Genomic DNA, 25,269 nt, shown 5'->3' with positions numbered 1-25,269 from the left:
TGGTATATCACTTATCCACTCTGTAGTCAGCATTAACTTCATAAAGCAAGCATTTTTGAGGAAGACTGTGACATTTGTACAATGTTACTGTAAATAAGCCAAGTTATAGTATCAATTTATACAGTGATTATCAGAGTAATAATTATTCAAGTTTATAAAACTTACAAAAAAGGCAAGAAACCAGAAAATCCTAGATCTTAAAATTCTGGAAACAGGAGAAAAATTTTCTTAAGAACCTGAGGTTTAGTGACATCTTTGATGGGAATGAAAATATTATGGAACATGTGTGTATCGTCTCTATTGGGGTTTATGTTCTGTGGTGTTTTACAAAACTTTGGCTGTGCAGAGTCTTAGCTGACCACTGAGACACGGGGTGTGAGGAAAGATGAACTGAGGTAATGTGTAAATAGTGGGGTGGGTGAGGGTTTGAAGGTTCGTCAGCCCTTCCTTGTTGAAATACACTAGAGCAGAGCCTGAATGTCCATCACTAGTAACTCGCTGAGGTCCAGAAACTGTGAAATCTTCCTTGCTTGTATTAAACCCCCTGGATGTGTGATCAGTGTGTTTCATTCAAACACTGGGTAAAGTCAACTTGTGGCTAGAAAGCTCTTGCCTACAGAGACGTGTTTTATCTTCCCACCACCTCCTACCCATGGGCATTGTCCATTCCTGGAGAGTCTTCATTAACATCTTTAAGGCAGGGCCTTAGGTGTTGCCAGTGTTGCTGGGGCTTTTGGCCTTTTACTGTTGTTTTGTAGGTTTGTTAGAGAACTTTGTGGGTGTACACGTGAAGTTGTGGGGCAGAGGTGATCTGTGGACTGTCTGGATGAAATCACTGTGTGATTATTTGGAAAACTGAGGGTGTCTCTCTTCAGGTTTCTGTCTTACATGTTGGCTGCAAGTTGCTTTGACACATGGCTGTACAGTCCACGTATGTTAGTGCTGCTGTAACTTTTATTTTTATTGCATTCAGCAGGGTATTGGGTTCTTTGATGGGTGGGGTTTTCATTCTTTGTTTTGTTGGTTAGGTTTTCATGGGGTTTTTTGATGTTGGACTTTCTTTGTTTGGTTGGGGTTTTTTTGTTTGTTTGTGAGACTGTCAAAAACTATTTTGTTCTGTGACTATTGTGATCTTGAAGGTGGGTACCTAGCCAAAAAATTGAAGTTAATTTTTTTCTAAGTGTTTGGCTCCTGGCAACTGGTTGAAATAGGCAATTTTCCAGGTGTTCTAGGCACTTGGCATCTCTATCTTCCCGTGTTGGTCTGCACAGACCTACATTTATCCTACTTAAAAATACTAAACAGGGTTGGGTGATTGGACAGCAGTAATTGCAGACACTGGGATATTGGGCATATTAGAATAAATATGAGAATAAATATTTGGGCCACAAAAATGGGTGGAGAATAAAGGAACCATCAGCCACAATGGGATGATACTGTCTCTTTTGGTAGAGGTGGCCACAGATAAAAGCTGATAGATGGTAGTAATTCTTAGTGGTGCTGAGTCAGAATGAGGGCAGTTGTGCTCCAGGGTTTTTGCATCAGATACATTAGAGCAAAAACTTCAGATATTTATAGTGTTCTCAAAAATCAACCAACATGGTGAGGGGTGCAATGAAAGAGGTTTTAGCTGAATGTTGGGGTCACCCCCTCCCCTTGATAGACCAGCCCGATCCAGAGAGGATTTTTTTGGATGTTCAAAAAGACTTTGTGAGGAATGAAAGGGAAAAAACCAACAGGGAAAGAAACACTTGTAGAGAAATAGTTTCTGCATTGGGTAGTAGGTACAACATAGTTGCACAGCTGGAGGACTACAGCCTATGGTTTGTCTCAGCTTTGTGACTTAGGTGGTGTACAAATGAGAGCCTAAGTTTATTATCTTTGCTGGGACTTGTGACATTGGGGTAAAACTCATTGCAGGTGCAGCATCCTCAACCCCACTGCTGAGTTTGTTCAATTTCACGACTGTTTTTTTGTCAGTTCTCTGTCACAAGGGTAGAGGAGGAAAAAACTGTAACTGGAAAACAGATCATGTTCCATCTTCTCTGCAGCTGCACCTGATCACCTTGAGCCTGTGTGTTGCATTGGATGAGAAACTGAGGCTCACCTTAAATGCTCATAACTCATGGGTGTGACTTGCAGAATTGTCTCAGCCGAGCGGAGGTGGGTGGAAGCAGCGCAGAGGTGCCCACAGAGGTTGGGCAGGGGGATAGTGCTGCAGCAAGAATGAATCTCCGAAGGAGCACAGGGGCAGGTCTCCAAGAAAGAGGTCGTCAAACCCACTGCAGCAACACACAAACGGCACCAGACCTGGCTGGAAGCCCATTTTGTTCGGAGCTCTGCGCTGATTTAACCCTCTCAAGCGAACGTACTTTAGCGCTGCAGCAGCAGGTCCACAAGTGAATGCAGTTGTCAGCTCCCCCGAGCCGCCTCTCCGCGCCCCTAAAGCTTCAGCAGCGAAGCCAGGGCGGAGACAAGGAGCGGCGAGGACGGCACAGGAGCCGCGCCCCTCCAGCCTCCGCGGCCAGAGCCCGCGGCCACGGGCGCCGAGGGTCGCGGAGCTCCGCGGGGCCGCAACACGTGGGCGCGGGCGGGGCGCGGGGGCGGCGCCCGCCGTGCCGCTGTTCCCGGCCCAGGTGCTGAACCGGCGCCAGCCGCGGCTTAGCGTCCACCCCCGCCTCCTCCCGCGCAGCAGCTGGAGCAGGAGAAAGCGGATCCGGCAAGTCCCGGTCCCTCCTCCTTCCTCCTCCTCCTCATCCTCCCGAGAGCCGCCGGAGGGAGAGAGGTCGGAGCCGCCGCTTCGCGCAGCCGGCGAGCATGGACCGGGCGGCGGCGGGGCCGGAGGCGGCCGGCGGCTGCTGCTCGCCGCTTGCATGAGGCGGCCGGGCGGCGGCGGGGAGTGAGGCCGGGCCGGGGCCGGGCTCGGCGGCTCCGGGCTCCGGCTGCTCCCCGCACCCACCCCCCCGCCCCGGCCATGGCGGCGGCTGCTCGGCGGAGCCGCGGCGGGGCGGCGGTGCTGGGCCCGCTGCTGCTGCTGGGGCTGTGCGCCGGGCGGGCGGCGGGCGGGCCGCTCCGCTACTCGGTGCGGGAGGAGCTGCCGCACGGCGCCTTCGTGGGCAGCGTGGCGAGCGACCTGGGCGTGGATCCGCGGCGGCTGGCGGCGAGGGGAGCGCGGATCACCTCGGGCAGCGGCCGGCAGTACCTGGAGTTGGAGCTGGGCCGCGGGGCGCTGCTGGTGCGGGAGCGTATGGACCGCGAGGCGCTCTGCGAGCTGAGCCCCTCCTGCTTCCTCAGCCTGGAGTTGGTCATCGAGCAGCCCATTGAGGTGCACAACGTGGAGGTGGAGGTGCTGGACATCAATGACAACGCGCCGCGGTTCCCCCGCCAGGATTACCGGCTGGAGATCAGTGAGTCTGCCGTGCCCGGGGCCCGTTTCCACATTGAAAGTGCCCAGGACCCTGATGTGGGCACCAACTCCGTGCAGAACTATCTGCTCAGCCCCAGTCGCCACTTTGCCCTGGACCTTAAAGGCTTCCAGAGTGGCAGCAAACTCCTGGAGCTGGTGCTGCAGCAGCCACTGGACCGGGAGCAGACTGCCCTGCAGCAGCTGGTGCTGACTGCTGTGGATGGTGGGGATCCCCCCAAGTCTGGTACGGCCCAGATCTCTGTGCGAGTTGTGGATACCAATGACAACCCACCTGCCTTTGACCGCTCCACCTACACCGTGAGCCTTCTGGAGAACTCCCTGCCTGGCACGCTAGTGGTCAAACTCAATGCCTCAGACCCTGATGAGGGCTCTAATGGGGATGTGATCTATTCCTTCAGCAGCTACACCCCCCAGAAGGTGAGACAGCTCTTTAGCGTGGACCCACATTCAGGGGAGGTGCGGGTTAATGGCACTTTGGACTATGAGGAGGCATCCTCCTATGAGATCTATGTACAAGCCACTGATCAGGGCCCTGTCTCTATGGCTGGGCACTGCAAGGTGCTGGTCAACATTGTGGATGCCAATGATAATGTTCCTGAAGTGGAGCTGACCTCCCTGTACAGCCCAGTGCCAGAGGATGCGAGGTCAGGAACTGTGGTGGCCCTGATGAGTGTCACTGACCAGGACTCAGGGCTGAACAAGCAGGTGAGCCTGCGCATTCCACCCGGCCTCCCCTTCACTCTCAACTCCTTCAAGAACTCCTACACCTTGGTCACCCAGGGCAAACTGGACCACGAGAAAGCAGCAGCCTACAACATCACAGTTACTGCTACTGATTCTGGGAGCCCCCCTCTGTCCTCCCAGAAGGTGATCCATGTGGAGATCTCCGACATCAATGACAATCCTCCACGCTTCGAGGAACCTGTGTACTCAGTTTACATCCCTGAGAACAACCCCCTTGGAGCCTTCCTGTGCACTATTAAAGCCACTGACCCAGATGTTGCCAAAAATGCCTATGTGTCCTATTCTCTAGTAGATGGAGAGATTGAAGGGCTACCGGTTGCTTCCTATGTCTCCATTAAATCCGATAGTGGCAACATGTATGCTGTCAGGTCCTTTGACTATGAGACACTAAGGGAGTTCCAGGTGATTGTCCAGGCTCAGGATGCTGGGATCCCACCACTGAGCAGCACTGTCACTGTCTACATCTACGTGGTAGATGAGAATGACCATGCTCCACAGATTCTGTATCCTACCTCAACCAACACTTCAGCAGCCCTGGAGATGATCCCACGCTCGGCATATGCTGGATATTTGGTAACCAAAATTATAGCCATTGATGGGGACTCAGGACAAAATGCCTGGTTGTTCTTCTACCTGGTGCAAACCTCAGATCCGGGTTTGTTCAGGATAGAGCTCCACACTGGGGAGATTAGGACTACTCGCAAACTGGGGGAGGACAGCACACCTACTTTCAACCTGACGGTGGAGGTGAGAGACAATGGAGAGCCATCGATGTCCTCATCAGTAGCCATCACTGTTGCTGTGGTGGACAGAGTTTCCAAAATCATCCCTGATAGAAGAAGACACTTTAAAAGTCCAAGCAATTACTCAGAGGTCACTCTTTATCTCATTATCGCTTTGAGCGCCATCTCCTTCGTTTTCCTTTTCACAATCATTGGGCTGACTATTATCAAGTGCTACAGATACAGTCTGTATGGGAGCTCCTGCTGTGCAGGGTGCTGTACGGTCAGAGAACGGAGCCCTGCTGATCTGTACAAGCAGGCCAACAACAACATTGATGCTAGACTGCCCCAAGGTTTAAAAGTACAGCCCCATTTCATTGAAGTGAGGGGCAATGGGTCTCTCACTAAGACCTACTGCTATAAGGCATGCCTGACTGCAGGATCAGGAAGTGACACTTTCATGTTTTACAATACCTGTGGCCCAACAGGAACTACTGGTCCCTCTGCAGTGGTGACTGAGAGGCATCTGACAGGACAAAGTGGGCAGAGTGCACAAAACCTGATCATACTTAGAAATGACTCCATTACTCCTAATGAGGTGAGGCTCCCTTGGTAAATGGTCTGCACAGAGCTCTGAGCAAATCTTTACTCAAGCAGAGGGTCCAACTGGAAAACTCAGATGAAGCATATTCCCTTAGGGGCTTGCTGACACTCAGCTATGAAACTTGGTTATAATGAATCTAATCTATGCCATGCATTTTGTTTCTAGGTAAATACTGAGACTTTCAGGGTCCAGTTGGTAAGTTCAGTATATGCATCTGTTGCTCGAGATTCACCTCATTTTTGCAGCATATGCTGTATTGAGTACTGCATCCTTCCCTTTTCTCTTACAGGTCTAAAATTGCCTGCTGCTACAGACTGCTAGGGAATGACACATCTAGTCTTACAGTTTTGATGGTAAAACTCATATTGCAGGAGAAAAAATAATCAGTGATTAGCCTTGAAATCAAAAGGTTACTTTATGGCAGTTATGGATGTTTGCTGCTTTGCTGTCTTCATACCTAAGTAAATCTGTTGAATTTAGCAAAGCATATTATTGCAGTGATCTTACTAATGTGAGCATGTTTTAAGTTGTCTGAAAACTGCAATCCCTCCTTTGCTAATGTTTGTTCTACCCAGTGCTGCATTTTTTGCTTTCTGGCCTGTGACAACCCAGTGACATCTTTGCAGAGCATTAGAGCAAGTCACCATCATTAAGTTCCAGAGTGGCAACTTCTAACCTGCTGGGTTGCTATTGAAAATTGTTTAATACCTATGGTTCCACCAGCCATGTATTAACCTTTGCAATATTTTCCCACAGAGAAGAATTAATGGTTGCTTTATGCTGGCTTGCAGGAAGCCTGCAGTTGGTGTGTAGTTTGCATGATCTGTGCAGTTTGCTTTTTACTCATGTTGGGACTGAACTCAGAAGCGCTCACAGGAGAGACTAATTCTGGTGCACAAACGAAAATATTGCAATTACTGTGTGTTGTTTGTATCCCATAATTGTGGCAGGCATAAGATCAGTTTGTGCATTAATATGTGCTGTGCCCCAGATGTGGGAAAGTCGGGGGAGTAACTGGTGGGATAGAAAGGAGCCTTATTTGTGTATTGTTGCCACAGAAATAGAACTAGTTTATTTCTTTCTTTATACTTTTTCACATATGAAGATGTTAGCATCTTTTGCAACTGTTTTTTTGTTGAACAGAGATGCCCATATCTTAAGAGCCAGCAAGTCTTCCATAAAAATGCTTTTAGAGAGTAATGATCATCCATTCAACATTAATCCATTTAAAATGAATGCACTGTTTTTCTGTAAATCACAGTGGCAGGGTACAGGGGAGGTGCTTTTTTCTCTTTCTGTGCAGTTTTTGTACCTTCAAATTAAATAAAATGCCTGGAATGTGTTTGATATAGGAGGGACTATGAGACATGCTCTATGAGCATGTATGCTGAAGAATCAAAGAGTGAAATACACACTTTAGAGCTGATCTTTGGGGTGGGGGGATGTGCAAGAAGAAAAGCAATAACTGGAAATTACTTCACTTTGGATGTAAGACCAGTAGGAAATCAGTTTAACAGATTCCTATCACATTTTGAGACTTGCTCCATTGAATGCAATGAATTAGCAAGTTTTGATTACCAGTGCAGATCAGGCAGTGGCAGCAAAGCCAGCCCAAACTTGGAGTACAAAAGCAGAGAGTTGTGTAGAACAAACTAAGGAATGCTGCCTGTGTGGAGTTGTCATCCTAAAGGGGAATCAGTTATTCAACTAGCTCTGTATGATTTAAACAGAGGTGAAGTTCTGACAAGTTTTTCTCGTCACAAGTTCTTTTCTTAGGCCTCTGCTTCTCAACCTGTCCTGTGGTAGGGCATTCTATGAAGATGTATCAATGCCATGTGCACATGAGGAAATGGCTGAATGTAATGGCATTCACTAATTACTAGTTCCGGGCTAATTACATACTAAAAATCTTGTCTTTCTACTGTTTCAAGCTCAGCATTTGCACTGAAGATGCCATCAATTGCTTAGCAACACTGAATTCTACTTTTTAAGGATAATGATCTTTGTATTATTAGATTTTCAGGGAACTGTGTTTCTCTTTTTAGTTAAAGTGAACTTTGAATCAGCCTTTAAGAGCCTGGGCCTTCACTTGTGAGGCACAGCAACAGGCAGTATTGTCCATGCACCAATTTACAAAGTCAGTCTCTGATCTGTGTTTTACTTTTGGATGGTGTGAACAGGTCCTTTCTTTTTTTTCTTCCACACAGTTTTTGGAAATGGATTTTCTACTGGTTGTTCATTGATGAGGATGGGACGAGGTGACTGGGTTTTCTAAGCACAGATACACCTAGTTTCACTGGATACACTGGTTTGACAGTGGCTATTATTTTGAAAATATTGTTTATCCAGTGAGAGGAAAAATATTTCCAAGTTATTTGGGATTAATCTCAGTAACATTTGGGGCAATAAGGTCTTGGTTCTTTTCATATTTACTGGTAAGGTCAAAGATGTTAATGCTTACACTAAGTTGTGACTGACTTTATTGGGTCATTAGAAGGATACAGTAGGAGTGAAAACAAGTGCAATAAGGTTAGGCAGGGAATTTTTAGTACCTGGTGAAGCTCTGACTCCTGTGTGGCTATTCCTTTTTTACTGGCAGTGTTGTGATGGTGGAATGGAAGCTTTTTTCTGCAAGATAACCGCTGCTTCTGTGTTCGCCCTGCTTACCTGCACAGTCCTTTGTAGGTTTATAAGGATGACTCAGACCAAAGGTGTTTTGTCAAAGAAGAAATGTACTAATGCAGCTGCACAGGAAATCTTGGACAGGGTTATTGCTGTCAGGAGGCTGGTGGTGATAAGGGTAGCGATGCGGGGTTAATGGATATTGCTCTCTCATCAGATAACTACTGCAGGGGGACCAGGCAGGCAGTGTAGGCAAAATATAAGGGGGAAAAAAAATACTGTGGCTTCATTTCTGGCACTGTGTGAGGTTATGGGCAGCCTGGATTCCTGTCTTTTGAAACAGGGGTGCACACACTATTTTGTGAAGAGATTTTATGTGAAGTTGTGATTTTGTTACTGGGCAGTGCTGCAGTGATGATCAGTCATTTTCAGGAAGGGTTTCAGTGCTTTAGTCTGGAGTCTGTTCCCTCATATTCCTGTGAAGATCCTGAATGATGTCTGGGTAGTGTCTGGTCCTTGGTTTTTCTTTTCTTCTTTCCTGTCTTGTTCTTACATCCTGTGCAGTTAAGCTCATTTCTTATGTCTTGCGTCTCTTGACAGCCTTTTCCCTTCAACGCAGGAAATAACAATCAAACCAAAATGTTTTAACAGGAGTTTTCTGTCCCAGAAGGCAGCCTGGCACATTCCTAATGAGGAGTGGACAGTCTGGATACTTGCTAGAACTAGATATAAACTCTTTATATTATACATTTCCTTGTACCCTTTCTTTTGTGTGGTGACACATGTGGCTGACAAAACATGATGTTTCATGTGATGTTCAGAAATAGAGCGTGTTGCTCTATGGACACTTGTAAAGAAAGTGAAAAAACTGCACATTGGTGGTAGTAAGGCCCACAAGATCCATTGGAGGTTTACAGCTGTTTGCTTTTATTCTGGCTCTTTTTCTGTATTTTTCACTTCAAAACCAGCTTGCTAAACACATGGTAAAAAGAAAGCAACACTTGAGTTGAACACATTTTGATACTACTTTAAATGCAAGCATGTTTTGAAGTGTCTAAATAGTAACGTCACAGCACTGCTTGTAGCAGTCTGTCCAAGAGATTTCTCTCAGAGGATTTAAAGGTATTAGTGGTGGAATATCTTACAATCTCAGTGCAAGAACTTAAGCCTTTAAGAAATTCGCCAGCCCTACTGACATTGAAAAGGTTAACTATAAATGTTTGTTCTTTTGTTTAATGGCAGTGTCTGAACCTGCTGGGCTGAGCAGGGACAGTGCTCTGTGCTTCAGGGCACTCAGGCTTGAGGCTTCTGCTGTGCCAGCAGAAATTTGCATCCAAGATTAAGCAGAGGTGTTTTCCTTCTCTTGGAACTCGTTAAATGTACTTTACAGAAACACTTGTCTGTTCCCTTCACCTCAGTTTTCTCAGAGTTAGGAATGCAAATGAACGTTCCCAGAATTTGGGCTTTTGAATTACAACTTTTTCCAGTTTCCTTTTTGATTTATTGAATGATAAAAACATATTTAAATAGTTTGTTCTCCACATCAACTTAATTCTAAACATTCACAGAAGGAAAGCAGGAATAGAAGTCTGTTTCCTCACAGCTGTCAGCATTGTCTCACTTGAAAATAAGCAGAGCCTTATGCGGTCAGAGGTTCTAAAAGCCTTTTATTATTGCTTCAAAGCAGATACATTTGATAAACATACCTTATGTCATTCTGTTGTGCATTTGTGTGGAAATCAGAATGAAGCAGGATGTTTTTAGGAGTCTCAGCATCTGGTAACTGTTTGTAAATATTAGATTCACACTTCTCTACTTCAAGCAGGTTTTGTTCTAGCAAGCACTGAAGTGAAAGTTAGTGTGTGCATTGATCCATTGATGATGGGATCAGGACAATATTTTAAAAATTAGAAATTTCTCCTTTCCCGGGGACAAGTTCTTACTGTGTCGAGGTATTAGGTAAAAAAGAGAGCTGAGGGAAATGTTTGTAATGATACATTTTCAACTAAATTTATTCTTCCTGAACCAATGAAATGATTCTTCAGTTAACCCACTTGAAAACGACTGTGTGGCATTTTGCATGAGCTTTCTTGCTCCTAAGATGGCTCTGCTTTAACTCTACATTCACATTATTCATGACTAGTGACATTAATGGTTGTGGTTATGTGGTTGGCAGAATAAACCCTGGTGCCTGGAAGAATCAGCAGGAGCAAGCTGGTGGCATGAGGTGTTCACCTGGTGCAGTGACAACCACTTCTGTAGGCACCTGGATAGATTTTGACTCATCTCACACTATGGTGATGTGTGCTGTAACTGAATCAGAAAAAGCAGCTAACTGGTGAAACAGGGAATGGTTGATTACTTTTGTGCTGGATTGTGGGATTTCTTTCACCTCCTGACAGGACTGCTGGACTTGCTACAGGACCTCCAAAAATCTCTGAGGGAAGTGGCAAGTTGAAATTACCTTAAACCTAATAGAATGTGCTGGATTGTGAGAAACAGGGTCTTGTGATGAATTGGGAGCTGGGGAGGTAAAAGGAACAATATTGTCTTCATCAGCATTGTGTGACACAGTGAGAGTGTGGGGATGTACAACTGGGAAGCATCGGGACCAGTTCAGAGCCTGTATTCCTCTTTGTGCTTCCTCTCCGTACTCACACTTCCTGGTCAGCTGCACCTTGTCCTGGTGGTGTTGGTTTAGGACACAGCTGCACATCTCACAGCCAAGCAGGTGATGGGGCTTTCACAGCCCATGGAGAGCTGCTGTGCAGCCCCCTGTCCACTGGGACTGCCTGAGGGCTCAGCTCTACTTTGAGATGGGCCACATGGTGTACTGGCACAGTGCTGTGGGACACACTTGGCTGCGTGGCAGATTTCAGGGAGTGGTCTGGTGAAGGTGGACTGTTCATAGCCAGAAATATAAACCAACCCAAGTGTGTGGACTGTGGATTCCTGGTGGATTTCTAAGAAGCAACACTAGTGCATCTGAGCTGGGGAGAGATATTGCTGAATAGGTTTGCTTCTACTGTGCTCCAGTTCTATTACTGGTCATGCTTTATTGCTTTTCTAGTCCAGTCTCATTTAGAGATGTATTGGAACAACTTTCCTCTTATGGCCAGAGAAACTGAAAGAACCACAGTCTGTAGCAGAACAAAAGGAGAAGCCAATTATGCTGACAAAATAGAAATTTCGCTGATTTTGTCAGTTGCAGAACACCAACCTGTGGTAACACAAGTGTGGGACAAATGTGCCTCTTGCTGAGCTCTGAAACTACCCAGTCAAGCAGCAAGCACATGGTAAAACTGGGTGAAAATAGGTCTGCACAAAGATAGAATGCTGCCCAACTGCCTTGTGCTCTTGTTCTTCCTGTAAGGACTTCAAAAGGAAGTCACAGATATTGATTTTTTTCACAGTTAAAAAAACCCCCAGCCCTTGACAGTCAACTGTGGCAACAGATCTTTCCACCTCCAGAGTACATTTTTCTCATCCTTTTCCCTGCTTGCTTCTTCTGCTCCCCTGGGAACAGCACTACAGCCCTACCTGAAGAGTCATAGCAAAGAGAGAATAGCCACAAGATGCCAGAGATTCTAGATAGTAACCCTTGAAAATACCAGTCTCCTAATTTCTCTTATATTGACATGGGGAGTCTTGGTCCCTGCATATGAAGTGAATAAATAATGAATTTCTAATTAATTAGTTTCTCCTGACATCATCACCCATTTAAGATCTGATGCCCCATTGCAAACAGAACATAAGTTTTTGTCTTCTATCCAAGAGTTGGAAAGCTCTCATCTGAAAACCAAAAATCTACGTACTGTGAGTGAGTGGTCGTTTTCCTCTTTTCTCACTCCTACCCAATTGGTGTCAGACTTTGTCAGTGCTTTGATGTAATCTCACTTTATCTGTGTTTTGCCTGGGACTGTGGTAAGATTCCTCCTCCTCATGTTGCCTACAAGCCTGTGCAAGTTAGTTACCTGCACCTCTCAAATTGCAAAATAGAACAAAGGGGCTTTCCTCCAGTCCAGCAGCTCCCCTGCAATAAAAAAAATCCCCAGCAGAAGAAAAGCCAAATCTTCTGCTGTCAGCACCCTTCATACTCGAGAAAGGCAAGCTCAGGAGAGGATCTGATCGGTGTGTGTTCTCTACCCTCTTTCATTGACTGTTACTACGTGGTTGACTTTAGAGTTGCTTTGACATCCCTGGGACTGGGGCCAAAATGGAATTAATCAGAAAAGACTAGAACCATGCATAATGGGCTTCTTGTCAAACCACTTTCTGCTAAACTCAGCAGAACCTGAGCATGACAGAGAATAGGGGGCTAAATGGGAAGGAAATTGCTAGCACAGATGTTTAATGTGTGGTTGCAAATAGCAGCCTCCTCCCTTTTGTGTAACTCAGACTAAAGAATACTCGTGTGTGCATCATCCAGGAGCATCTCAGTCTTGAGTGATGCTGGACCTGAGAAGTATGGTGATAGAGCAATACTGTAAGTTGTAATTGCTCCATTTTTGTTTGAATAATACCTATTGATCCAAGGAAAAGCATACGCCAAACCTCAAGAGGAACAACAGAGTTGGCTTTAAATAATTCAGAACATTCAACACTTTCTTTTTCTCTTTCAAGTAATGGGGTCAAATTCATTTCTGATTTGCCTCCAATAATTTGAAGAGAATTAAACCATTACTGTCATTTATTATTTGTGTGTTTGGCACAGTGCAAGACACATCAGGAATGAATGTAGTCCATTATGTTTTTGGACATAAGTTCTGTCTGTGAATTCCAGTGCCTGAACTTAAGCACTCACTACACTATCACCTCCAGAATAATGTTTCTAGTACCTTGAGAAATAACCTTGGTATGTCCTTAGGGCTTAATTTTAAGGGACCTGAGCTTGGCTGTAGTTGAAAATTATAGTGACGATCCCCTGACAATGCAAAAACTATTTTCTGGAGCAATTTTTGATCAACAGAGGATTTCTTAATTATCTCCTTATTTCGCAAGTCATGCTGCAGCACATCAGCATATGCTGAGGTTTGTTGGTCAGAGGGTATTGCTGGCTGTTTTCCCCTTCTACCTCTTATGCCCTCTCATGAATATGGAAAATCTAATAGGTTTTGGTATTATGAACATGTCTGTCCTTAATAAAAGACTTGCTGCAGTCTGCAAATCTGATACCATCCATTGCAGTCCTCTGCAGTACACTGAATTCCAGCAGAAACCTCGCTGCCCCACATGTCCCCCTCACAGGGAGCTACATTTTTACTATTCAGTGCAGAAGTTCCCGTTTTCTCACCTTATCAGGTAAACAAACAATGTACTTCTGGATTTATGATGTTGGTTTTTCATCCTATGCCCAAAATGTTGATAAATGTGTGAGATAACTTTCCACCAGTTTGCAGCATTAAATGTTCCACAGAGATCATCTCTAGCCAAAGGCCTTGGCATGCAGACAAGTTTATTACAGAGACACTCCCTGTGTGCCCATTTGAAAGTTTCTTTAGATTTGTAGAAAGATTTGGCAATTCACAAAAATTGGGTATATCCATATAGGCTTTTCTGACAAAATTAGCCAGATGCATATGATTTTTAGCGTGTTTTACTGACACTAACAGCATTGTCCTGGGCTTATGTTTCTACAGCCAAAACACCCCAATCCGGACTGGCGCTACTCTGCATCCCTGAGGGCAGGAATGCAAAGGTATGTGTGGTGTTTCTCCAGAGAAGGGGAATTCTGTGGTTTTTTCCTCTGTGAAAAGGACAGAGTTTCTTCTGATGCCCTAGATTGATGATATCTATGCTTAGATGGAAAGCACCTGAGTTCTGCTGCTGTCACTTCCAATCTCCACATGCTACAGATTCAGTCTGACTTGCATCTTAGGCTGTTATTGTGCTCCTGTAGAGCTGTGCTGTTCTTTCTTTTTACCTTCTGCTTTTGTATCTGTTGACTGTCAAGGCACAATTGTTCTAATTATTGAATCATTTAATTGTCATTATATACTTTTTGTTCATTTTAAAGCTCCCTGTAATCATCAGTGCTGATGTTTCAATAGTCAGTCTGCATTTCCATCTTCTTGTTTCTCATTACCATAAAAGTAGCTGCTCCTGCAGCAGGTTTATTAACCACATGGTGCAATCAAGAAGATTAATACAGTTGAAAGGACTTTTTGAAGATATGAGATGGATTTTCAAAGAAGGAAAAGTGGGGGTTTTGTCCAAATCTCTTTAGACATCTTTGAAAATCTGCTGCCTAATATCGCAAACAGTCTGCTATCATTTTCTACTCAGTACACTTGGAAAAAGAGAATTATACTAAAATTGTTTCTGTAGAGCCTAAATCAAACAGTATTTTTGCTCTCCCTAAGCAGACTAGAAAACTGGTTCTAAATTCAGTTGCAATCTGATGTGATTAGTAAGATTCCCATACAGGTTTGGATGCAGTCATAAGGCTGCAGTCATTCCTAGTGGCATCACAAAGTGAGGGTGGTATGAGTTCCTCAGAATTGTTGGTGCAGTGGTACTGTGCCTTTGTCCATTACCCACAGGGCAGAAGGGTTTTTATAAGAATCAAGTCCTAAATTCAGAGTCACACTGTGCTTCATGTGGGTGAGGACACAGAGTGACTCCCAACTGACTTTGAGATGCTGTGTGAAAAGGAATCTAAACCTCAAGGACCAAAAGCAAAGGAAGACAGAGCAAGCTTGACTTTGTGGCCTACTGGGCAAGCTGTTTTCTTTCTTTTATATTCCTGCTGTGACTTTCAATTTTTTCTGTAATCCATAACTGCAAAATCAATGAACAGTCTGGGGAGCAGGATCCTGAAGAAGGAATTCTGCCTACCTGAGCACCTTATCTGCTGGTCCTGAGTCAGGCATGCTCTTGGGGATCCACATTCCTTTCTATACGAAGTTCAAGATCTTGTCTGAAGCTGCTTGAACAATTAATGAAAAGTAAGAGCTTATTTAAAACCATTCATCCCACAAGACTAATGGGGCCTTTCTGGGAGATTGTAGATGTTCCTCTGCTCTCTCGCATCAGCAGCCCCTGTCCTTACCTGAAACCTCAGGTTCTGAGCCTGTGTGCCCTGCCCAGCTGATGGTTTTCATAAAATGCTGATTTTTCATAAAACTTGTAGAAATTTGGTACCCTTGATGTCTGCCACATTTGGATGAAACGGCCCCTTGAGTTCAGCTGGAAGTGTGAAAGGGAGTGCAAAGCCAATAAGCAGAGACAGGGACACAGTCACAGAATCCTGTTTCTCTTAAGGAACTGCATATAAATATAATGCTTAGTTTTGCATTAAAAATAGCAGATTTTTTCTTTTCCTTCCATGTAAGGTGCAAATTGGTGCTTTCAACGCCCAGTGCTCGTGATGTGACACTGTAAAATTTGCTGTGTTAGATTTTGCATTTGAGAAAATGTATTTCTCTTCCTGAATTGCTCACGAGAAATGTGCAGTAACCCAGGAAGGTGGGATCTGCTAAAATGGCACAATGACAGAAGATCAGAACTAACTCCACCAGCTTTTTAATCATTTGCCTAATGTTGCTACATCCTAATAGCAAAGATGTGTCACTTCCTTGTTAGTGACTCCCAGTCAATGAGAGCAAAGTGTCCTGCAGGTGTTTGTTTTATAAGTTACTCCACAACTGTGTTTTAGTAAATAATCAAAGGTATTTTTTGCAAGTCAAAACAGCTGGTTCTCGTGCTGCTAACATCATGTAACACTGTAGGAGTAGCTGCACAGTGATAAATAGTTGTGAACTTTGAAGAGTGGCAGGAAAGGGAAATGCTGTGAAGTCCAGGGCAGAAGGGAACTGTATAATCCAACTGTGATATTTGCTTATCCAGTGCTGTGCATATGGAGGAGGCAGGAGTCCTGCGTGGAGGACCAGCAGGGCCTGATCAGCAGTGGCCAACAGTCTCCAGTGCTACAGCAGGTAAGGATGTGAAAATCCAGAATATTTGTGAAGAACTAATGTTAACTGCAGTAGACCTCCTAATGCTTCTAGTTAATTTTTCCTCTGTTTGATATCTCTGAGTGAAGACCCTCAGGTGAGCTCAGCTGGTCAGAGCATGGTGCTAATAACCCCAAGGCTGTGGGCTCAATCCCTGTATGAGATAGGAGCCATTCACTTAGGATTTGGACTTGATGATCCTTGTGGATCCCTTCCAACTCCGAATATTCTGTGATCTGGATATAAAGTTCTTGTAAATTAATCTGTGGAATCTAAATAGAGTGGAACAACAAAGCATAAAATCCATCTTTTTCTTTACTCAGTCTCAGATGAGCACTGGAGATAAGAGTCCCTGATCCCAGCTTTCACCCTGCTTTTGGAGGTTACTGGTTTGTGTAATGGAATGGTGGAATAATGGTTCAGTTCTGATGTGTGTATTCCAGAGCTGATTTGCCCTCCATTTCAAAAGAGCAGTAAAACTGGGCTAGGAGCTTATCAGTTTTCCTTTTGTTATTTTTACAAAGCCAGTAAATCTCTTTGAATGTCTCTTCTCATTTTACTTTCCTGTGGTGAAATCAGACCTAATTTTTTCGCTAGCTGTTTTCATTCACTAATACACAATGATGGAAACTAAAACGTTATTTATTTGTCAAAATAAATTACTAAAAGCATGGTTTAGAATGCAGCTTTATTTACTCTGTCACTGACTGATGACTTCACAGCAGTCAATAAGAATTGACAGAGGGTTCTCATGGAGTTTAGAAAAAAAATCACCTGGATGTTTTGCAGTACAGACAAAAAAAATATTCTCACTTTTGATTTTGGAGCAGGAACAGTGTAGAGACATAGAGGAGCAGTCAGTTACTGTTTTCAGCTGTGTCCAAACTAAACTGTAAACTCAGTGGATGCCCTATGTAGGGTGAAGAGCCCTGGATGGCAGCTCTGTGAGCACTGCCAGTCAGGAATTCAAATGAGGAGTGATGCTCATATCACAGAGGCAGCTCAAATGCTGGGAAGTGGGGTCTCCAGGAGAAAAATATGATAGTTGCTTTGTTTAATCTTTTTGGTGCATACTTTTCTTTTTACTTAAAGGGGAATTTCACCTGAATAAGGGGCTAAGGAACAACTCGAGGATTTGCAATCACAGTTACAACATCCACAAATTAATGGTGCCCAGAAAAACCTGCACTTGTGTTGGAGAAGGGCTGTTTGCAGAAACAGATTTGAAAATTAATTTAGTATATAATGGGCCCCTGGGCTATCACCTGGGGCTTGTGTGCCCTTCCTTCTCTTGCAGGCTTTGCAGGAAGACACAGCCTTTGCAGAATATGAGGGGTGTGTGACTATTGAGCTTGCATTTGAAAATGTCACCACAAGTACACTCTAACCTTTGCAAGGGGTTCCCTCAGGCTTTCAGCTGCACTAATCATCCTTGACTGAGCACTCAGTGTATTGCCTTACACCAGTTCAATATGGATACAAACATTCCCCAGATGTTTGCTTGCTGGTACTGCCAATTTCCAGGCACCTGAATGTAAGGGCAAAGGTAGAATGGTTCTGTCATCCGAGAAGGTCCATTGACATTTGGGTTCCAGAGCCCTGTTCCATTATCTGGAGTCCTTCTTGCTCTTCTTTTTTGGGTCTTATCATTTTAGACTTGCTTGGGGAACCTGAACATCTCTTTGTTTGAGCAGAAGTAACCCTTGGCTCTAATGCTGCTTCCCTCCGTGACTTGTGAGGCACTTGTGCAATGAATGCGTCCCTGCACAAAGATTATTTTGTCTTTGTCCACTCCCAAGGGATTAGTGACCCTGATATTACATTAATTAGACTTTTTTTTTTTGGTAGTGGGTTTCAGATAATATTCTTCTCCTCTCTTCGTACCCAAAAGCTGTAGATATCCCTGATCCTTAATAGCAAACAGGTGTTTAATGGAGAAACGTCAGGATTAATTAGCTTTGGTAGCCTCAGCACATCACATACTTAGCAAATTACTACCACTGATTTAGAATCTTGCCTATAGTTTCCCACAGATCTCTTTTCAAGTGGTTCTTTCTTTTTTTGTTATTAGGTTCAAGACCTGTAATAACAAGTCAAGTGTTAAATCTGTAAATCCTTAGTTCCTAATATATAGCTGAACTTGAACATCATCACCTGTTTTTCAGCACATATGGGTTGCCCAAGCAAAACCTAGTCCTTATTTGACTGACAGCATTCCTGTTGACTTTATTAATATTTCATCCATGCAAAGGACAGTGAATTTGGATCTGGCAGTTTTTAATTGTGTTTGCACCTTCTTAGGCACCAGTCCAACAGATTTTAGGTTTGCAGTTGGGAAACTTCCAGGTGAGGTGGGACAGGAAGGTTCAAACTCCCTCTGGCTTTGAGTTTAGCTCTCTGGGGCATGCTATTAGTCCCCCACATGCTGTATAGTGAGTTCAGGGAATGAAGACAGATTTCTGGTTCCTGCTCTATGTCCTTTGACAGTTTTGACAATTCTATCAGACTTTGGATGACCACTAATCTGAATGAACTCTGTTTTTTTGATCACTGACTCAGAATAAAAGGAGCTTGATTGGCAAAAATGGTGAGAGCTCATAACAGAAACTAGGATGAACAGAAATTTTGCTCTAGACATAAAACACTGAAGATTTCTGAATAAATCAGACTTATGAATAATTCAGAGCTTAGAGTTAGTAGGCATTAGACAAATCTGCGTGTATTTCTCTGTGCTGCTGGTTCCAATCTACAAAACAGAACTGGTGTAATGCAAATGCTTCACAAAAACAGTCTAAAGATGGTTTCATAGCACAAGTAAGACCCAGGAGAACAATAAGGATTTGTGATGAAAAACAGTCATGAGAAATTTCAAATCCTGTATTCAACGTAGACTTTATGTGTGTGCAGTAAATAAGACACTGGGCCACACACCATTTGTAGAGAGGGGAAAATAAAATACTTCCATTCAGACAGTTCTGTAAAAGATGAAAGGATCTCATGCTAAAATCAGCATCTGAAATTTGTCAGTGTGTAGGCGAAGCTACGGGTGAAATACTAGCATCTCTGAAGTCCATGTCAGGTAGCCCACAGACTTTCAGGAAATTAGGATTTCAGTGTCTACCCTTACAAATATGCACAAGGGACTGAATTAAGATTGCCTAGGCAAATGCCATCCTAAAATACAGTAATTTTGTACTTATGCTTTTGCAGTGGTAACATTCTTCTAAATATATCTGCTATTTTTTTTCCTTTTCTCAGGGAATTAGCTGGGGAGGAGAGGTGATAACCCTGTTTTTTAAAGCTCCAACAGATCATTGTCCTTCCTGTGCTGGGGCCCCAGAGTTGGATGCAGTGCAATTATTTTAACAGAGCCTGCCTGCACTGACTGGGCTCTCCCAAGGGTGCGAGGACACCAGACAGCCCATCATGGACTGGTTGGGAGCACTGCAGAAAGAAATTTTTCCCTGTGAGGGTGGTGAGGCCCTGGCACAGGGTGCCCAGAGAATCTGTGGCTGTCTCATCTCTGGGAGTGTTCAAGGCCAGTTTGTATGAGGCTTGGAGCAACCTGGGCTAGTGGAAGGTGTCCCATGGCAAGGGTGTGAAACAAGATGATTTATAAGGTCCCTTTATACAAAGCTCTTTGCATCCCATCACCCCAAATCGGACTAATTCAGTGTTTTTCCTCAGAAATTTGTGTGTCTCACAGCTTTTCCTGGTTTTATTCAGTTTTTCCTGCTGTTCCTTACTTCCTGCCTAACTGTGACCTTCTCACATGTGCCATGCTAGCTAGGGGTATTCCTTGCCCACTTACCCCTAGACTTGGGTTTATGCTGGGAACTACAGTTTCTCTGGAATATTTGTATTGTTCTCAGAGGATGGTTCCTGCTGCAATCACCTGGAATGCAGGCAAGCTCCATTGATGGGGCATGAGATGCAGAATAAGTGATGAATTCTGAAAATTAAATGTGAGGCAACTGTAAATATGTCAAATAAGCAAAATGGCCTGAAAGGTAAAGTCAGTCTTCCTCGTGAGTTTTGTACTGCTGGTTTGGGGTAGGGTGTTGTAAACAGAATGACTGTGGGAAAACTGTGAAGAAAGGAGAGGGGTTCTTGTGTGGATTTTAAGAAAAATGTCCAAGAATGCCTTGATAGGGAAAGAAATCATTATAATTGTCCACTGTTAGTTGTGGCAATCCCAATTCTCTGTTTCACAGACTACTTTGGATGTCAAGCAAGTAAATCCAACCTGAATAAGAATATTGTATCTGAAAGAGATACTTTGTCCCAATGAAACTGTGATAAGGGCCCAGATGAGATACAGGATGATAGTGTAAGGAGAGATCCGAGCAGATCTCTAAGGGCATGAGAGGGGACACCAGTAAAAACCTTGCATAGAAAGGTGAGCACAGAGGATCTGGTAGAGAGAAACAATTGGAAGAGATGCCAGAAGGTCTGCAGGAGGCAGATAGCATTGGGAATGGCACAGTGTCGATTTTTAAGTGACTACTGAGCACAGGTCACTGGAAGAAAGATTGGCACACTGGGGCTGGGTAATAGATAGTGATGAGCGGGACAGAAAGCTGCACCGCAGTTGTTCTTTTCATGGATTGCCCATTTGACATTGTCTGCATCTTTGAGTTCATGTAACAGCAGCACAGAAGGAATGAAAAGTATTGGGGGAGTGTTGACTCTCACTGTTGGAGCAGACACTGGTCTTCAAATCAGGCAGGCATTATGGTAGAAGCTCACAGGGTCCCACAGCACTGTCACAAAGCTCTTGGCCCCTGAATTAGTCTTCTGAAAATCAGGTTTAAAGAGCCTAAGAAAATAACTCAGAGGATGATGAGACCTAAGTTGTGACATATTTCATATGATAAAGCTTTACACTGTGGCTGTAAGTGGAGGACAATTTCTTCCTAAATGTCAGTGAGTTTCTATTCTCCTTCTTCAAATGACCTTCCTCATCTACAGAAAAAGGGTGCGATTAAGACTCATCAAGCAGTCACTGCAAAGAATGTTCAGGGGCTGAAAGTGCTGTTTCTTTGAGACTGTTAAAGGTTAATTTACAAATAACAGCAGAGTACACTGCTCTGGCTTAGCTTTAGCAGTTCATTGATTAAAGCTATAAAAGATAATAACTAATTAGCAACCCAGAATACAAAACTGGGTTCTTGGTTTGTTGCAGGATGCTGCAGCTGTTTAAAATGGAAGGAGCTAGAAAATGCAGCTGTGCATATCTAAAGCCTCTTCCTATTTTTTAAATTAATAACCAGTTTTCTGTGGAATTTCATAATTCCAGCCTTCAAAACCAGAAATATATAGAAAGCAAAATATCAGCCCTAAAATCCATACCTCGAGTGGTCTAAGAAACACTGTGATAGTATGAGTAGTATTTTAAAGAACAGAATAGGGGGAATACAGAACAGCCTAGTTATTTCTGTTTCTCATGATAATTAGTCTTCAAATCAGTGATTTAATAAATTCCCAAAATGAACGTCCTAAGCAGCTCCTAAGACTACATAGGAAAGTACCACAGAGCTTTTGTTCACAGCCTCTTGTATCATGGAAAAAATCATCCCCACTAAGCACACTGAAGTAATTATTTGAAGCTGCAGTATCTATCAGCTCAGTGGAGTCTGGGGAAGGAAATCATGCCAGCTTACTTGGGTAGATGCAGTGCAACGACATAAACTGAAATAGAAATGATCTGCAAGGGTTATATAGGGCTACATCCCTTTCTTTTATCTTATGTTTAGATTTTGGTCATTGAATTCTCAAGTCAATTCCAGCCAGTTGCTGAGACCTTCGACATGATGTACAGTCCTCAGTTTTGCCCCTATTCCCAAAACACTTCATTCCCAGAACATTCCCTGCATACTCCCTGCTTTTTGGCTTTCCACTTCTGTTTGCTCCATTTTCACTCCTTTCTTGTTACCTATCTGGTTTGCCAAGTATGTACCTCTCTCTCTTTCTAAATTTTCTTGTTTATTCCTTCCATCTAATGACTTTGGTTTCTTCCTGCTCATCTGTCCACTGTCTCCCCTCTGTACTGTTATTTCAGGAAGGTTGAAATGTAGATCACCAGCTTGGCCCCACATCACCTTTTCAATATTTCATACTGAACTAAGAATTTTCAGGGGTAAATGCTGCTCATTTTGACAGCCTGATGGAAGCTGGAGAGGACTGAGAATTTCAAATGCTACTTGGACTGAAGAAAAGCATTTTGAAATCAAAAGGATTTTTTCAAAAGAGCATGTCAAAAGTACATATTTTTATGACAGATGCAACTTGACATACTGATCAAAGCTGATGACTGTTATGACCAGAAACTCATCTGCTTCACCCCATCCAAACTGTGGTTGAGCCAGCACTTTGGTCTTTCAATATTTGGAGTTGGGACTGGGTAAATTAATAGGTTAGTTTAGATTTCTGTTCAGCTGAGTGAGCAAAGAAAGGAGGGGGTGATAGATGATATTATACAGAAAGTGCAGTCATGACTTGGCTAAAGTTAAATTTACTTTCTGTTAATTTATCTTCCTCTTAGCTGCAAAACCCTCATGACTGACCTGAAATAGTGCTTGTGATCTTTATCAAGGGGTCCATTACTTTTCAGCAGCGTGTACCAAGTAAATGAGATGACATGGATGAGAGATTTAATAGCGTGTAATACCTTAGTCCTTGAAGGCTCAGTGTGAGGAAAAAAAGATAGGACTCATCAGAATTTGGAAAAGGCTAATGCTGGAAACTTCTAGATTGTGTGGTCTCTTTGACTTAATGTATTTGAATAAGACTTTGTGTTAATTTTGACTGTCAAAGCAATGGTCTTGGAAGAGTTTATGTCTTCGTGTACAATGGCCAGTTCTTGATTTCACCTGCTGCAAATATTTGTGAGAAGAATTTACCTTTCTCATTAGGCCCAGGCAATGCAGAATGCATTTGTGCATCTCATCATTTAGTCCAGACCCTGTCTACATGCATCTTTCCATTTGGATTGGGGCCACATTTGTCCCTGACTGGAGCCAGTTGTTGAATTTTCCCAGCTGGAGATGAAGTCCAACTTCTGATCCCCCCATGGGGTGATTGTTTCAGTGAAGGTTTCTTAAAGGTAGGACTGATAGCTGCAGCTGAGATGTTAATAACACTGGGGACCTGCAAATTTTCTAAAACCAGGAATGAAGTAAGAGTAAAGGAGGCAGAAGGCTAGAGGTTTTCTGTGACTGAACAACATGAAGAAAGTCTTCTGAAACTGTGGACAAAAGCTGCTGCAGCTCCAGACTTTGTCATTTTAAGAACTGATAAAGAGATTTTACATAAGCAGTTTATCTGGCTATAATTTCTATGTTTAGGCACTAAGAGAAAGTTTAATAGCAATAACTGCTTGTCTACTTAATTCCTCCTTTCCTGTAATAATCTTTTTGCTTCCTCAAAATGGAGGTTAAATTCACAATTAAAAAATAAAAATACTTCTCATAACTGAGAAAAACATAAAAGGGGGGGGGGGGCAAATATAACATTTGCCAGATGATGTGATTACTTCTTTGACATCTGGTAGGAAATTATTTTATAAGTACAAGAAAGTCAGATTTTCAAATCTAAGCAACTTTTTCACTGTCTTTTGCATTAGACGTGTTTCTTTGTGATCTTGGTAACAATACCAGTGAGTTTGCCTTGTCTGCCTACTGGTAATATTTTGCAGCTACACAGAAGACATAGATTTTTATTCCTGTCTTTATTATTTTCTCAGCAGTTTCAATAAATAAATAGAAAAATCACTCCCTTGCCACTGTACTACCTGGGGTTGTGATCTTGTCAGAACTTATAAACTAAACAAGTGTTTATCTGGTCAGTACTTCAGGGAATTGATGGTAATCAAATTGTTTCCACTTGAGGTTACAGCTGCTTTATTTTTTCCCTGTTGTGCCTCGCTTTTGTGTGCGTGGTTTGGGGGTTGTTTTTTATCTCTTCCTCTACTGCTGTGGGCTTAATTTTATTCTATTTTGATTTTTTTTTTTAAAGAAAATATACTCAAGTAAATGTTAAAACAACCTATGGTATTTATGATCCCAGATGAATTTTAACCCTGTTGTCTCTTGCAATATACATTTTACTATCTGATGGAGAACAGATGGATAAAATAAGGACATTTCTAAGTAATCCTAAGAAATTCTGATCTGGAATGTATTTATATTGCAAGTGATGGAAGCAGAAAAGAGGTTGAGGTAGTCCAGACCACTCTCTGATATTGAATCTTCTCTTAATGGATGTCTGCCTGTGTGCAGCACTTCGCTGTACACAAGGGTCATAAATGTATTTTTCATGTGTTTATTTTTGTAACCAGGCATTGCTTCAGCGTCTGTTGTTAATGTTGTAGTGTGGCAGTGCCTCTCAGGTCAGATGGTGCTACACAAAGCCCATACAAATAGCAAAAGACAAGCCTTGCCTTAAGGAACTTGCCACTGACATGAGCAGGGCAGACGAAGTCTGGGAACACAAGGGAAAGGACACGTTCATTATCCTGGTTTAAAAAGAGGAAAAACAAAGTACAGCAAAACTGAAATTACTCTTATCACAGAGTGCTCTATGGGGCTGTTGATCAGCATCTACCTGGCCCAAAATGTTCTCACTGAGCAAAAAATAACAGCATTGTCAGACTGTTTTGGGGCTCTCCCTCCCAGCTCCGTTCCAGCCTGCTGAGCCATGGAGAGTCCATTAGGTCAGGACTTCCTGAACACGGTGCAGTTATTGTTCCAGCCCTCCTGTTTCACTGCAGTGCTTACAGCCCTGTGCTTGTGCAGTCAGACCTTTAGCAGCTCCCAAGCCCTGCTTTTTAAAGAGGCAAGCAGAGGCTGCTTCATGTTCCTCTGGGTCATGGGAGAGAGACTTTTTACAGGAGCACGGACTGACAGGACAAGGGGGAATTGCTTCACGATGACAGAGTAGGTTTAGATTAGGTATTAGGAAGAAATTCTTTCCTTTGAGGGTGGGGAGGCCCTGGCACAGGGTGCCCAGAGAAGCTGTGGCTGCCCCTGGATCCCTGGCAGTGTCCAAGGCCAGGCTGGATGGGACTTGGAGCAACCTGGTCTAGTGGAAGGTGTCCCTGCTGATGGCAGGGAGGTTAAAATGACATGGTCTTCAAGGCCCCTTCCAACCCAAGCCATTCTATGATTCTTATAATGATGTTTCTCTCTTTTGAAC

General features: G+C 43.5%; 1 protein-coding gene across 3 annotated transcripts in view; it reads left to right on the top strand.

Moving 5' to 3' along the window:
- The window catches only part of LOC104693510 (protocadherin alpha-C2), a 92,297-nt gene that overhangs the window by 38,824 nt on the left and 28,204 nt on the right, over positions 1 to 25,269 (top strand). For 2 of the 3 annotated variants that reach the window (XM_039559909.1, XM_019289961.3), the window contains exons 2-3: positions 13,759 to 13,817; positions 15,968 to 16,056. In XM_039559909.1, coding sequence (XP_039415843.1) covers positions 13,759 to 13,817; positions 15,968 to 16,056 — 148 coding nt within the window. Of the gene's footprint in view, positions 1 to 2,974; positions 5,492 to 13,758; positions 13,818 to 15,967; positions 16,057 to 25,269 lie in introns of those variants that run through there. The other variant, XM_039559908.1, reaches the window with a different exon arrangement.

This window comes from Corvus cornix, chromosome 13, assembly GCF_000738735.6.
Source record: "Corvus cornix cornix isolate S_Up_H32 chromosome 13, ASM73873v5, whole genome shotgun sequence".
Taxonomy (NCBI): domain Eukaryota; kingdom Metazoa; phylum Chordata; class Aves; order Passeriformes; family Corvidae; genus Corvus; species Corvus cornix.
Note: the sequence above shows the minus strand (reverse complement) of the source record. Positions and strands in the feature narration are given on the sequence as shown.